At 40.4% G+C, this 16,475-nt stretch overlaps 1 protein-coding gene across 5 annotated transcripts in view; it reads right to left on the bottom strand.

Moving 5' to 3' along the window:
* Nucleotides 1-7,283: 7,283 nt before the first annotated feature.
* LOC140201867 (methylcytosine dioxygenase TET3-like) overlaps nt 7,284-16,475 on the bottom strand; it is a 330,696-nt gene continuing 321,504 nt past the window's right edge. For all 5 annotated transcript variants that reach the window (XM_072266613.1, XM_072266614.1, XM_072266615.1 and 2 more), the window contains one exon: nt 7,284-15,789. In XM_072266613.1, coding sequence (XP_072122714.1) covers nt 13,949-15,789 — 1,841 coding nt within the window. In that variant the 3' untranslated portion in view covers nt 7,284-13,948. The remainder of the gene's footprint in view (nt 15,790-16,475) is intronic.

Genomic DNA, 16,475 nt, shown 5'->3' with positions numbered 1-16,475 from the left:
AGGGAAAGAAGGAGGTGCATAGCAGTTATAGGCAGGCAGGAACAAATGAGGTACTTGAGGAGTATAATAAATGCAAAAGGAAATTAAGAAAGAAATCAGGAGGGGTAAAAAAGACATGACATTGCTTTAACAGACAAGATGAAGGAGAATCCTAAGGGATTCTACAGATATGTCAAGAGCAAAAAGATACTAAGGAACAAAATTAGTACTTTGGAAGATCTGAATAGTAATCTATGTGGGGAGCCAAAAGAGAAGGAGGAGATCTTAAATAGACTTTTTTTTTTTTTTTTTTGCTTCTGTGTTTACTTGGGAGATGGCCACATTTTCTATATCTGAGGCAATGCAGCGGCGAGGTCACGGACCTGATGCAGATCACTGAGGAGGAGGTGATTGCCGTTTGTGAGGCAAATTAGGATGGATAAATCCAAAGGGCCTGATAAGATGTTCCCTTGGACCTTGTGCGAGGCAGAAATTGCAGGGGCCCTAGAAAAGATAATTAAGACAACCTTGATCATGAGTGAAGTGCTGGAGGATTGGCTAATGTCGTCGTGTCATTTAAGAAAGGCTCTAAGAATAAGCCAGGAAATTGTAGGCCGGTTAGCCTGACATCGGTAGTGGGAAAGTTATTGTAAAGTTTTCTAAGGGACCAGATAAATGAGTATTTGCATAGATAGGGACTGATTAGGGATGGTCAACATGTTTTTATGCATGGTAGGTCATATCTAATCAACCTTATAGAGTTGTTCAAGGAAGTTACCAGGAAAGTTAATGAAAGCAAGGCCATAGATGTTGCCTGCGTGGTCTTTAGCAAGGCCTTTGACATGGTCCTGCATGGGAAGCTGGTCAAGACAAAATGAGGTAGTAAATTGGATGAGACATTGCTTCATGGAAGGAGCCAGAGAGTGGTAGTAGACGGTTGCCTCTCTGACCGGAGGCCTGTGACTAGTGGTGTGCTGCAGGGATCGGTGTTGGGTCCTTCATTGTTTGTTATCAACGATCTGGATGATAACGTGGTAATCTGAATCAGCAGATTTGCAGATGACGTCAAGATTAGGGGTGAAATGGAAGTGAGGAAGACTATCAAAGCTTGCAGCGGGATATGGACCAGCTGGAAAAATGGCAGATAGTATTTAATGCAGAGAAGAGTGAGGTTTTGCACTTCAGTAGGACCAACCAGGGTAGGTCTTACTCAATAAATGGTAGGGCACTGAGGAGTGTGGTAGGGCATAGAGATTTGGGAATACAGGTCCATATTTCATTGAAAGTTGTGTCACAGGTAGATTGTAAAGAAAACTTCAGGCACATTGGCTTTCATAAATCAATGCATTGAGTACAGGAGTTGGGATGTAGTGTTAAAGTTGGATAAGATGTTGGTGAGGCCGAACTTGGAGATGTGTGCATGGTTTTATTCACTACCTACAGGAAGGATGTACTTAAGATTGAGAAAACTTATACAGATGTTGCTGGGACTTAAAGACCTAAAGTATAGAGAAAGGTTGAATATGTTAGGACTTTATTCCCTGGAATGTAGAAGATTGAGGGGAGATTTGATAGAAGTATATGAAGTTATGAAGGGTATAGATCGGGTAAATGCCAGCAGGCTTTTCCACTGAGGTTGGATGAGACTACAACCGGAGGTCATGGGTTAGGGGTGAAAAGTGAAATGATTAAGGGGAACAAGAGGGGGAACTTCTCACTCAAAGGATAGTGAGAGTGTGGAACAAGCTGCCAGCACAAGTTTTAGATGCGGGGTCAATTTTAATAGAAATTTAGATAGGTACATGGAGGGCTATGGTCCAGGTGCAGATTGATGGGAGTCGGCAGATTAAATGGTTCACCACAGACTAGAGAGGCTGAAGGGCCTGTTTTGTGCTGCATTTTTCTATGACTCTGTGACATTAGACTAGTTGTCCATGACTCGATGATATTAAGCAGTCTTGAATCTTAAATCTTGAAATTTTAAGTGTGTCACAAATGGGAATAAAAGCCAGTGATTTGAGTGCAAAAAATAAATATAAAATTTATTAAAACACCCACAATATTTCGAAATGATCAGGAAGAATACATTTACAAGGAAGTTCTTGCAAACAACCTTTCTGTGTACAATACAATGCAATAAAATCAAAATTAATCCTGGTCTTCTTTAATCAGTGCCTAATGATACAATTATGGACTGCTGAGTCAGACCTTTGAGGAAAAGTAAAAGGAAAAATAAAAAAAATCGACTCAAAATAAAACTTCCAGCAAAATATTTACTTGTATTAATATTTGCAGTAAAATGCTCAATGGTCCTATTCCATCTGCAGTTTGATGCTACTTTTCATCCATGAAGCTGCAAACTTTTATTTCAAGTTGTGAAGCTGATGACTTTTTAAACAAAATAGTTTCAAGTACGGGTTACAAGCTAGCCTCTTGCCCGAGGAACTTGTTACAAAGTTATGGATAACAATTCCTTTTTTGTTTTCTCAGTAAATCAACTCAAAAACAAATTGGAATAAAAGTTTCCTATACTGTTTTGTTCTTTCATAAGCCATTTTTTCTCGCCTGTACCCCCTCCTAAATTTCTTAAATACTTTAGAAAAAAAAGACAACAGGCTTTTAGAATATTATCCACTACAGCTTTGCCTTAATGTACAAAACTTTTTCCCACTTTTTATGTTAATTAAAGCAACAAAAAAGGTTAGTTGTCACATTTACAACATGAATAGAGCAAATCTAATCCCAAAGTAAAATCCCTGAAAGATGGATGTTAAAAAATAAGCAGAGGTGGTTTCATTGCTGTTAAAAATATCCCTGATGTCAGAATGTGAATAAAATAAAATTAGGCCGCATTATGTTCTGTGATTCATAGGCAGCCCACTGTTTAAGTTAGTTTGGAATGGAATAGCATTATGATTTTCTTTTTTGTTGTTGTTGAACACCAACCAAATAGAAAAATGATTAAAATCAAGTGAGTTTGCACCTTTAAAATGTACATTTTAAGTCGAAGCACATCAAGTGATTTTGTTTAGATTTTGCAAGATTTACAGCCAGTGGTTGTTAGATAAAGCTAAACTGCAGCATTTAAAGTTTTACTTATTTACAGCTAACAGTAGGTAAACTCAACATAAACAATTTGTAGCTTTGTTTTAAAGAGTTGTCTTCCGTTTAGTAGGTGTGAATCAAATAACGAATTCTGCATCATGAAGTGTACACTCAGTTGCCACTTTAATTAGTACACCTGCTTGTCAATGCAAATATTTAATCAGCCAATCGTGTGGCAGCAACTCAATGCACAAGAGCATGCAGACATGGTCAAGAGGTTCAGCTGTTGTTCAGCCCAAATATCAGAATGGGGATAAGATGTGATTTAACTAACTTTGACAGTGGAATGATTGTTGATGCCAGACAGGAGGGTTTGAGAATCGCCTGGGATTTTCACGCATAATACTGTCTAGTGTTTACAGGGAACGGTGTGAAAAAAAAATCCAGTGAGCGGCAGTTTTGTGGGAGAACACACCTTGCTAATGAGAGAGATCAGAGGAGAATGACCAGACCGGTTTAAGCTGGCAGGAAGGCACCTGTAACTCGAATAACAGTTTGGGTAGAAGAGTATCTCTGAAAGCCCAACACATCAAACCTTTTAGTGGATGGGTTACAGCACACCGGCTTCCACTCCTGTACCTAATAAAGTGGCCACTGAGTGCAGGTATTAACCAAGGTGTAGTGAGTGTATAGAAGAGTTTTATGAGTGAAAGCTGGAGGAATTGTTCCAAGTGTTTTATTTATGTTGAGGAATTATATTGAGGAAAAACTTTTTCACCCAGAGAGTGGCGGATATATGGAATGCTCTGCCACAGAAGGCTGTGGAGGCCAAGTCTCTGGATGCTTTCAAAAAAGAGATGGATAGAGCTCTTAAAGATAGCGGAATCAAAGGTTATGGGGATAAGGCAGGAACTGGATACTGATAGTGGATGATCAGCCATGATCACCGTGAATGGCGGTGCTGGCTCAAAGGGCCGAATGGCCTACTCCTGCACCTATTGTCTATTGTCTATGTTGGATATTTTATTGAGAAGGTTATCAATTTAAACAATCGAACTAAAGTTTCAGCTTAATTCCAAAACACTAGTTATTTTAGCTTTATTTTAAGGATAATTTTAGTTACTGGGCTAAATTCAGTACAGGTTCCTGCCCTTGAATTAAACTTGGGTCTTATCTGAAACAAATACTTGCTTGTAAACTAACACACTCTTGCAGTGTGCTGTGGTGATCTGCCTCGTAGGGCTTATTTTTTTCCATATCGTCCTACTCCAAATCGCAGGCAGAAGATAAGCTGCCACTCTGAGAGTTTTTTTTTCCCCGCTGTTTTATCATGAGCACCACACAGATAAAGATTTAGCAGACTGTTGAGATTAAAATCAAAATAGTTTACAGAACCAGTCTGAGAGCAAAGTGCAAGAATGTTAGTTGTAGGTATCAAGGTCCATGGTTGTGATGGGGTCTGGAGTGAGATGACCCTCGACAGCCCAAATGGGACATTGTTAAACAGTAAATAAATCTCTGAAAGAGGCTCAGTTAAGTAAGTTTGTGAATTTCTAGCGTTGAGTCACTCTTTGCACTCTGCCCAATTATGTTTGTCCCCTGCAGTAACCAACAATGTACCTCCCGGTATGTACTGAATTTCTGCTAACGCCAATCAACTGGACTTCTAAACAGTTCCACTCAACACAAAGCTGAGTATATAACATGTTTCAATTCAGAAATCTTTCTAAAATCTCATTTTGGTTAGAAAATATTTTGTGTGCTTCACAGATGTTTGAATTTCAATTTAATATCAGAGAATGTATACAGTGTGCAACCTGAAATTCTTGCTTTTTGCAGAATTTAGATATTAGATTATCTTTAAACTCAAATGTCAAATAGAAGACCCTCTCTTTAAAAGCTGTAAATTGAACTAAAATGGTCACATGGGTAAGTATCCTGTTTACATAAACAATTTCATATTCATTTTTATATTATATTAAAGTTTAGTATCGCTATGTTTTAGTATTGCATTTTTAACAAATGGAATGTGGATTCGTTACCAATTGTTTATAAACCATTCATGATTGAAAACAAAGGTTACAGATTATTGATCGCATTTTTCTACCTTGCCAGCAGACAGAGAAGTTACAAAAGATATATAAGCCCATTCACTAAAAAGGAAAAAAAAGAGTACTTTTCTACTTACAGTATTATACAAAGTGTACAACACAGTCTTCCACTGCACAGCCATCTTTGCAATATTCACTCAATAGTCACATGATTAATAGCTTTTCGTACTACAGAAAGGTTTGAAACATATTCACCGATTTTGATGCCGCAATGTTCGGTAGCAGTCTTTGACTACTGACAAACTATTGGGAATTTTCAATATTCCTTCACCCACCCTACCAAAACAAAAACAAGTATATACACCTTGTTGTAACATTATAGTTGTCCATAACTTCTGAAAAAGAGTGACTTGCTTTCACTGAGAGAGAAAGAATATAGAGCTCTTCCATCATGTGCACTTTATGGAATAACATGGTTTCTTTAACACTATAAAGTCAGCATTCTACGAAGAGGAACTACATGTATACCACTCCCACGTCGGCAAAAGAGAAGCAGCACAAACATATTCAAAGGGCTGTTCCTTTTACAATATTACCATCGCAAGGAGGTTTTTATGCTTTTTAGAAAGTTGCTATGGAGTCAGAGCCTGAACAGGGTTCAGAAAGAAGTCCTGCCCAGAAGACATAGTCTCGCTCTGTTTGCATTTGACACCATAGATCCCAGCGTGTGATCAAAGTGTGCTTGGAAAATGCTCGGAGTCTCACAAGTGTAATACCTGCACTTACTTCAAATGCTTAGGAAGTACAGCCAGTGATGGCCTGTACATTCAGGTGACCTCATTTGTGCAAAGCTCTTTCTAAACAGAAGTGATATTTGAGCTAGACGGTATGTTAAACAACTAGTGCTGACCTAATCCTGGGTTTGCTTCAAACACCATAGGACATTTTTATAGTATTAAATACTGCTCCGTTTTGTCATTCACAGTATTAAATCCAGATATCACGATGTCGGCTATCATTTGGATTTCTTGAACTGCAACTGACAAAACCAAAGTGCAGACATACATCCTGCATGTGCGTGCGCGTGTGTGTGTGTGTGCGTGCGTGGGTGTGTGCGTGTGTGTGCCCTTGCCCTTGCAAAATGCATGTTTCGATATTGTGTTGTATAACAACGAAGAGGTGGCAAATCACCAAATAAAAGGCGGCAACCATCTTGCTCCCACTGCACACTTTGTCATTCCAAGCAAGATTGCTCTTACAGTGTCTAAGTATTGTAAATAAAAATAAGAGTGGCTCTTATGCAGCGATGATGGAATATTTTACCCGTGATTTTTTTATAATATACACTCAGTGGTCACTTTATTAGATACACTTGTATACCTGCTCGTTATGTTGTAATCTAATCAGCCAATCATGTGGCAGCAACTCAATGTATAAAGCATGCAGACGTGGTCAAGAGGTTCAGTTGCTGTTCAGAGCAAATGTCAGAATGGGGAAGAAATGTGATCTAAGTGATTTGCCCGTGGAATGACTATCAGTGCCAGACAGGGTGATTTGAGTATCTCAGAAACTGCTGATCTCTTGGAATTTTCATGCACTACAGTCTCTAGAGTTTGTAGAGAATGGTGCAAGAAACAGAAGAAAACATCCAGTGAGTGGCAGTACTGTGGGTGAAAATGCCTTGTTAATGAGAGAGGTCGGAGGAGAATGGCCAGACTGGTTCAAGCTGATAGGAAGGTGACAGTATCTCAAAATAATCACATGTTGCAACAGTGAGAGAGTGAGCAGAAGAGCATCTCTGAATACACAACGTATTGACCATTGAAGTGCATGGGCTACAGCAGCACAAGACCAACCTGGGCTCCACTCCTGTATCTCATATAAAGTGGTCACTGAGTGTAAATTCTATGGGAATACCACAGAGTTAACATTCTATTTTTTTTTTCTGAAATTATCTACCTATCAAGAAATATACATGATCCTTCTCCTTTTAAAGAAGATAGATCTTGTTAAAGAGACCTAAAATATCTAGTCATCAAAGCAAAGAAAGCATGCCCTATAATGTAGGTACATTAAAATTCTCTCGTTAAACCCATGTTTTATGAAAGTCATGCTCATTTGCATTGTATTACAAGATTGCCCTAATGCTATAGATTTCTAAGGAAATCCTGGATTTTAGGATGAGGAAGTCACCAAACAGAATCCAAATTTCTGTACAACCAAAACACAAGCATTTATTTAAAAAAAAAGGGGGGCAAGATCACCTGACTGGACAAATCAAATAGCACCTCAAATAAAAAAAACAAAAGAAATATAAAAACAATTTGGAAGAAGTTTAAAACATACTTCATATTTACAAATACTGATATACAAAATAAAGTCACATGGATAAAGCATAAATTTATGCCAGCATTAAGCACAAGCATTGCAAAAATTTTTGCTGCAGAATGGGTAACAAACGCTAACATTTCTGTAATTAAAGAAACCAGAAAGGCCCTGTGAATCTGAACTGTTTTAAATCATTTTTTTAACCATAGAACGTTGCATCAAAAGACATATATTTAACACACTTTCCCCTTAGCTGTCACATTTGAAGACAAGAAATTTCAAAGTTAACTAAGTGTTAATATTTTAATCCTATTGTGCGCACTCTGAGTGTCCACACTGGTGAATTTACATACATTCTATAGAAATAGCTCTACAAAAGGTATGCAATAAAACTTGCTAAGAAATTAAATAGAGATGGTGTCATGTAATTGTCTAAGAGATATATTCTCCTTTTCAGTGAGAAATCATATTGCAATGTTGAAAATGAAGTTTGTCTACCCCTGAACCTAAATTTCTAATCTCTGTGTGGACACTGCAACTGGTTTAAGAATATTGAAGAATATTGTAGCACCTTTCAGCAGGTCACATTATAATCTCTCTGAAAATATTTTCACTGTATCACGCTAGGCTAAACAATGCACTGGGTTTTGTTCTTGCTGTGCGTTCAAATACATTTTTTGGATGTCTATTGACAATGGTCAAGATGTTTCCAGACTTGGCTGAGGTACAGGACTTAGTGAGCAGTACCAACGCTCAAGAATAAAGCCACCCTATCTCATCAGCGGAAGGCTAGTGAGTGAGTTTTCCACACTGGTACCAGCAATCTATTGCCATCAAAAGTTTGCTTGGACTATCCACAGATCAGAAGTTGTGGAATCTTTTAGATTGATTAACCTTATAAAAACATAACTTAGATTTGAATCCAAATTCTACTTAGACTTATATAAAATAGGTAGGGGATTAAGGAGGTGGACATTACTTCTTGGGTGAATGTATCTCTTTGTAAAGTACTGTATAGCTTATCCTTTGGAGAGGAAAAAGAGCAACATATCAATGTGTAAAGATGAATTACAGTGCATTTATGCACATGATTTTCCAAAGCATTTTCTTGAACGGACTTTCCCCTTAGACCTACGTCATTGATTGCGTAGGTAATTTTATTTGTTTAATTCTGATTGGCTTACAAAATTTGGTATATATTTTAAGATTCTCAAAATTGTGATTAACATAATTTTGACAAGCAATTTATCACTGTTTGGTTTATTTATGTACTTTGACGATATAAGTATCATTGCTATTCACTGACGGGAAAATAGAGGCAGTTTTTTTTTCCTCAATACATTCTAATTTTCACAGTAAGGTGGATTTTAAGCAGCAGCCTTCATTTTTAGTACAACAACTGATGTTGCATTTGCATGGAATCTAAATCAGTGGCATTCATATTTAGACTGGGGAAACTTGTCAAAGACAGACTGGTTTGCTCAGAGCTTTTCAGAGTTGGAAGCAAATACTATACTGCTTTAAATGTAACCAGCAAATACAAGTAGCACATGTGGTGCTCTTTAACCCTGTGATGAAACAGTGACAAAAGCTATCCTGCATGTAATTCAAGTTATGTCAGGCTGTTACAGTGAGTACAAATTGCTGGTATTTCACATTTAGTCATTTATTTTAGCACCTTTTAGTGTTGTTTGCATGTACAGAAACAATTCCTGAGCTAAAGTTCCAGGAATTAAAATTGCCTGTTTCTCAAGAGAGCAATCATACTGCGCTCTTTAGTAATTGGGGAAACGTAATCTGCTAAACGTAAGCTTCTATGGCTTAGCCTGAGAGTGTGTTAGGGGTGAAGGGAAGAATCTATATTAATGTTGAAATAGTGCTGTAGAGAGAGAGAGAGAGAGAGAGAGAGAGACAGACAGACAGTGCAGAATGCCAATTCAGTTAACTCTTTGAGTACACATTATCCTTTTGCCTACCAGGGCAGTCTTTATAAAATTCATGCAATAATATCATAAAGAGTGAAGACAGTTTTGTATCTCCAATGGTAGACCATGGGACTGTCATCCAAGGATAACGCGATTCAGCTTCAGCTATTGAAAGTTCACTTCAAGGTTACTAACTACTTAGAGAAGGAGCATTTTACCCGCAGGACTGAGGCATGCCAAGAGGATGGTTAGGGAGATAAACAAATTCTCCTCATCCGAGTCGCAAAGTTAAATGAAACAGAGACAACGTGCGTTGTTTGCGCAGCTGAAACATCGGGCGTTACGGAGAGAAGGAAGGAGACTGGGGTCGAGAGTGATAATAAATCAGACATGGAACAGACCCAGTGAGCCAAGGGGCCGAATTCTGCTCCTATGTTTAAAAAAAAAGGCTAATATTTTTTGAGGGATGGAAATAGCAGCTCACATTAAAGGAGTTTTATCTTATGTAGCTGAAACTAATCTTTCAACGTTCCACGTTATGAGTATGTTACGTCAATTGATCTTGTACCCGACATTACCTGAAAAGTTTTAGAAATTCTCGTCTTAAAATTGTAAATACTTATGACTACTGCAAATGGAGGAATTTAACCTGTTCAGAAAACATACTCAATCCTTTAATAAAATGAGAGATCTGAGGTAGTTTTCTTCTAGTTTAATAATGGCATTGATGACTACATATACTTATAACTGATTTCTTAAGTGGTATGGAAACTATGAACTGCTAGTTTCTACTGTAAATATTTGTTCAGATTGGGGAAAGGGGACATCGAAAGGACATCATAGACCAGTCTCTTACTTGAGGGTGAGCTTTATTTTGGGGAGCTGGTAAATCTTATCTCCAAGGGGACCACAACCTTGTCGTTGGGTTTGGAGGTTTGCATGCCTCAATGACCCGGAGAGCTACGTTGGCTGGAGTCAGAGCTTTATGCTTTGGCTCTTGGTAGGGTCACCCATGCCAAACAGGTCAAAGGGTCAAGACCAGACTAAGAATGGTCCACCAGTCCTCCAGGTTTGGTGGGGGGGAGGGGGGTTCAGTTCAGGACTAACAAACCTGATTATTAAAACAAAATTGTTACGGAAACGGCAATGAAGAATCCTTCTTCATTTGAGTGTGACGGTATTCCTGAGTCTCCATCTGGGACTTGCCTGACTAACAGCAGTGAAAACCGAGCTGCTGACACGATGAAGGAAGCCCTGAACGCCGCCAAAGATGGAGGACCTTCACTGCTGCCCTAAATGCCAGCAGCGTAACAGGCCGTTAGAGAGAGCAAATCTTAACTTGAATTGAATTTTTTGGAATGGTTAGGTGTAAAATATTCAATAAAGGCACATGAAATTATTAAAGTAAAACCAACCAAAATTGGATAATTTACACTCCCTTTTGTGGAACTCAGAGGACATAATATATTGAGAAATAAAGGCCCTTCGGCCTATTGAGTCTGTACTATCAAACACCTACTGTATTTGTACCTTTGTCCATTATATTTTCTTCCAAGATGGCTTATTGGTACAATATTTTTTCAAAATTGTATCTGTTTGGATTTTATTGAGATACGTACGGAATAGGCCCTTCTGGCCTTTGAGCCGCACCGCCCAGTGACCCACTGATTTAACCCTCATCTAATCACGGGACAATTTAGAATGACCAATGAGCCTACTGACTGGTACGCCTTTGGACTGTGGGAGGAAACCAGAACACCCGGAGGAAACCCACGCAGTCACGGGTAGAACGTACAAACTGCTCACAGACAGTGGCGGGATTTGAACTTTGTTCACCCGTACTGTAAAGCGTTCTGTTAACCACTATGCCCCTTACTCTTGTTATCAGATTACACATGGACCATATTCTTTTTAAAAAAAAAATCTTTTCTGTTGTCGGTGAAATATTACCCCATGGGTTGCATTAAAACAAAAATGAAAATGCCATTTTAAAACTGCACAGCGACTTCCTCAAAGTTGCATATCAGTTCAGTGGTGAACATGTGGACAAAATATGAAGTGTTGTAAAAAAAATCAATTTCCATGCAGGTAATTCAATACTCTGTGTTAGAAACTGGAAGATTAAACAAAGCATGCATTGTACTATGGGAAATCAAGTAAACGTCTACTTGTTTGAAGGCAAAACAATTTTAAGTCTGAATCATAAGCTGTTTTTTTTTTTGCGGCTGCTTTTTTAGAGATACAGGAGATTGGGTGAATGCCAGCTGATCTTCCTCTATTATAAAAGGCTATAAACTGATTATACACCAAATTTTACAGCACGTGCATGCTTCAATGTGGCAAAATAAATGGTACTTTAAGCCAAAGTTACGGCATCTGATCGAAAACAAATGGTTTCAATGATTCCCAAAAAATAATCCTCAACCTATTTCTGGGCTTAATCAGTGTAAGAACATGAGCTGAATTCAACACGAACATGATGGTTAAGATTTCCTAAAAATGGTTGTGGGGAGGTTAAAGAACAGGGGACAGGAACATTGAGAAATATTTTGCTAAAAATTTTGCAGCTATTTACAGTAGTTCTCCCAATAATTATCTGTTAAATAAACTACTTCAAGTTGTCATTTTAAAATCAAGGTGAAAGTGCTTTAAAATGTTTTCTTTTCATATATTTACAGTTTAAAATTGGAGGATATAGAATGCAGGTAAAATATACAACCCGCTGTACTTTTTTATATCAATGTGTGGAAAAAAATATGAAGAAAAGAACGAAAAAATAAATCAACTCAGTCACTTGAATCCCTGCACTCTGAGAGAGGCACCTGAGTGGAGTTCCAATGACATGCTAATAAAAATAATAGGCCTATCTCCTAGACTGGTGGTGCATTGTCATTACAGTCAACCCTTCTTTGCTTATTAACTGGGAAACTTCTGAAGCTCACCAAATTTCAGACCGCAAGCGTTCGGCACTGAAATTCATCTGACCATCCTCTGGATCTCCAGCCTGGGCAGAATCCCTTGTGTTCAACGCAACGGGTTCAGGTGTCGACAAACCACAAAGAGATTCTGCACCATGGCGGGTTTCGGCCCGGACCGTTGACTGTTCATTCATTTCCGTGGATGCTGCCCGTCCTGCTGAGTTCCGTTTTGTGTGAGAGTCTGGAAATCCAGAGACGTACACTGGTCGGGCAGCATCTCTGGAGAGGAATAAAGAGTCAACGTTTTTTCGGGCCGTGACCCTTCGTCAAGGCTGGAAAGGATGGGGGCGGGGTGGGGGGGGGGGAGAAGCCAGAAAAGAAGGTGGGAGGGAAGGGAGAAGAAGTACAAGATGGCAGGTGATAGGTGAAGTCAGGTGAGGGGGAGGGTGCAGGATGGAGTGAGAAACTGGGAGGTGATAGGTGGAAAAGGTAGCGGGCTGAAGAAGGAGGAATCTGGTAGGATATTGGAGAATGGTTAAGGTGTTGAGAGTGGGTGGGGGGAGGTGGGAGAGGAGCCAGAATAAGCAAGTGGGGAGAGGAGGGGAAAGAGGGCAAGATGGGGCAAGTGAAGCCAGTTGAGTGAGAAACTGGGTGGGGGAGGGAGTGGGAATGAAGTAAGAACCTGGAAGATGATAGGTGGAAAAGGTAAAGGGCTGAAGAAGAAAGAATCCGATAGAATTTTGAGAATGGAAAGAAGATGGGTTCAGGTGGTGAGCGTATTTCAGCATAAAACTGCAAAATTATTTATTTTTATAGAGTTTGAAGAAGATATTCTGGGAAATCCATTCCCAGAAATCTGTCATCTTAGGTTTGACTGTAATTACAATTCAAACGCTTAGTGAAATACAACTAGATGATTAGATCATAAAATGATTTCTGCTTTATCAAGGTACAGCAGATATACTGTAAAATTCTCTGTTTTTATGAAATGAGAACAAAAAGGCAATGGAGGAGCACCAAGATGTTAATTGCCATTATATCTACCTCTGAACGGCACAATGGGAATTTTTTTTTACATTTAAGTGCATGTGCTTGGTGTTTCGACCAGAAGCACCAGGCTAATAAGGTTTAGAGCACCAACAGACAGGCCAGTGGTAATAGTTTACATTATGAAATCACTGGGCTAAGGATTGTGTAAGCTGATCTTTACTGCCATGACTAAAAATGAACTCTGTGCTGTAAACTTCTTTTTTAAAAAAGCACCAGTTTTCTTTTCCTTTTTTAGTTTAGTTTCAGATGAAGTCTAACAGGTTGAGATGTTGATATCTGTCAGAATTAACTTGGCCCTGAAGAAGTAGTTGCTTCTCTACCAAATGATTATTTTTCTTTGAACAACAAATACAACAAAATGTGTACAATAAATACTATTTTTCTAATTTGACATAGAAAGTTTTCTTTTACCCTTCAGTAACGATGGGTAGCTATAAGTTCAAAAACATGTAGATATATAAATTAGATTACTAAAACCAGGAATTTTTTTTTAATCGTAATTAAAATTCTTTGCTCAGAGTGCAGATTTCGAGATGATTTGCACTTGAGTGGAATTCTCCCTCTACAGTATATTTGACAGAGGAAAGCACCGCATCCAGCAACAGACACCGTTGCCGTAGTGAGGTAAAATGGCCGCCAAGTTGTACGTGTCTCAAATCCAGCGGTTGTAGGGCCCTGTTACCTGGGTATAGGCGTATGAAGACACAGTGATAACAGTGTTTGTGGTAATGGTCAAAGCCTGGCGTGTGGGAAAGAAGTCTTTCTTACTGTGTTCAATGTCTGTAGTTGGCGCACTGCCCCATTTGCGCTTTTTCCCGAGGAGCTTGGAATTTACCAGGGGCAAGCCTAACCTCGCCGCTTCTTCCCGCCTTTGCTTCGCCCTTTCTGCAAGGACCTTCACCTTCGCTTCCCAGAGTGCTAAGCCGTGGTTCGGCTCATTTAAGTTCTTATGCTGGTAGAACACAAGAGATATTCGCGTGGGGTGACACCGGTTCGGTTTTTTCAACGGAGTGGTGGCGTGAAGCTCTCTCCGGGCGCACTCGATTAAAATGGAGCCGTGAGCCGGAGCCACGGCAACCCCGCCAATGTTCCCATCCAAGAAATTGTGCTCGCTGTCCGACCACACTTCCTCCTCCTCCTCCTTCACGTTTTCGGGAGGCAAGTCCTCCACACTGTCATTCATACAGTACGGGTCCCAGAGCTGTTCCTGTATTCCTGAGCCATCTAAAGCTGCCTTGTTCTCATTCAGTTTGTAAAGATCCCACTGTTTCCCTTCTGTGCTTGCGCTGGAGAACACAGTTCCATTTTCTGCCCACACTTTCTCCCGCAGGTTACCGTTGCTGCTGCTACTCCTTTTGTACATTTCCCATTGGAGTTTGTCAGGGAGGCTGGAGCCCGGTATCGTTGACAGGTTGTTCTGCATTTTCATGGGCTCCCATAATCTGTCCTTAAGGTTAACATTCGCTGAGATGGAAGGGGGGGTGATGGCTTCACCTGGTTTGTACGAATCCCATGGCACCCCCTGTAGGCTCCCACTTTTCACGGGTGGCGTGCTCCTGGCATCAGTGTGCAAGTTCCACAGCTTTTCTTGTGCGTTCGAAACGGGCGTCCCAGTCATATTCCTATTGGGTGTTATTGAGTTCCACCTTTCTTGAACGCTTGTGTTAGCTAACTTGGTGCTGTCGGTAGAATTGAACAGGCCCCAAGGCTTCTCGTGCCCAGCCGCCGCAGCTGGCACCAAACTACCATTCGGCTTAAACATATCCCACGACTTCCCTTGGTGACCGAGGCCAGGTGGCGTCTGCGTGGCAGAGAAGGCATTGTTTACCGCGTGGGCATTCACGGAAACCTCGTGGCAAGATTGGGAATAGGGAGCAGGGTCTTCGGGCTCCTTCTTGATGTATCGATTGATGCTGTTGGCATTTTGTGAGACTCTTTTGACCTCCTCGGGTATGTGGCACGCCTGCTGGGACTGACTGGATGCTGCGGGCAGCGAGCTCTGAGGACCTAGGCCCGCTCCCCCTTGAAACATTAGCTGATGGTTCTGCTTTGGTGCCATCTCCGTGCCCTGGTCAGAGCCGTCGATCCTGTTATTTATGAGGGCAAGATTGAAATTTGAACACAGCTCCTGAACATCTGGCTTCTTCTCAAACCTGCTTCCTGAGAAACTCCCTGGCCGTGAGTCATTACCGCCGTAGTTAAGGAATGATGGGGGGAATAACTGGTTGCTTGGATAACCATAATATCCGTAGGGAAATGAGTAACGTGCGTGAAAATTATTAATGGCAGAGAGGGCGGGCCTTGCATAGTAGGAATGATAAGGATAGGCATTGCCCAGACCATATGCGTTGGAGGGTCTGTAGTTACCCAGCACTGTGTAACTCTCCACGACAGAATTCCCGCTGTGCTTGAAGGAATTATAGTGATCCTGGGGTTCTATTTTGATCGAAGGTGTGAGGTGATGTTGGGGCGTTCCACTTGCCAAACTCACATCTGTGGAGACAAGAGAAGTTGAATCAGAAAGCCGCCCCTCGAAAGCTGAGTATTCCCCTATTCACAATAGACAATAGGTGCAGGAGTAGGGCATTCGGCCCTTCGAGCCAGCACCGCCATTCGCTGTGATCATGGCTGATCATCCACAATCAGTATCCAGTTCCTGCCTTATCCCCATAACCTTTGATTCTTCTATCTTTAAGAGCTCTATCCATCTCTTTCTTGAAAGCATCCAGAGACTTGGCCTCCACAGCCTTCTGGGGCAGAGCATTCCATATATCCACCACTCTCTGGGTGAAAAAGTTTTTCCTCAACTCCGTTCTAAGTGGCCTACCCCAATTCTTAAACTGTGGCCTCTGGTTCTGGACTCACAATGGTTGCGACTCTCTGGGTTATGTGGCTTTGACTTACAAAGATAAGTTTTTTCCCCCCGGAACAAATGGCAAACCACTCACTCCGCGGAGGAATACAACACACAATATTCACCCACCCTGATTTATTTATTCATTTGTTTGTTTGTTTATTTAGATACAACGCGGTAACAGGCCCTGCTGGTCCAACCAGCCCATGCCATCCAATTACACCCATGTGACCAATTAACTGACTAACCCGTTCATCCTATAATGCAGGAGGAAACAGCAGCACCTGGAGGGAAACCACAGAGTCAGTGGAAGAATCCTACAAAC

The sequence above is a fragment of the Mobula birostris genome, chromosome 8 (assembly GCF_030028105.1).
Source record: "Mobula birostris isolate sMobBir1 chromosome 8, sMobBir1.hap1, whole genome shotgun sequence".
Taxonomy (NCBI): domain Eukaryota; kingdom Metazoa; phylum Chordata; class Chondrichthyes; order Myliobatiformes; family Myliobatidae; genus Mobula; species Mobula birostris.
Note: the sequence above shows the minus strand (reverse complement) of the source record. Positions and strands in the feature narration are given on the sequence as shown.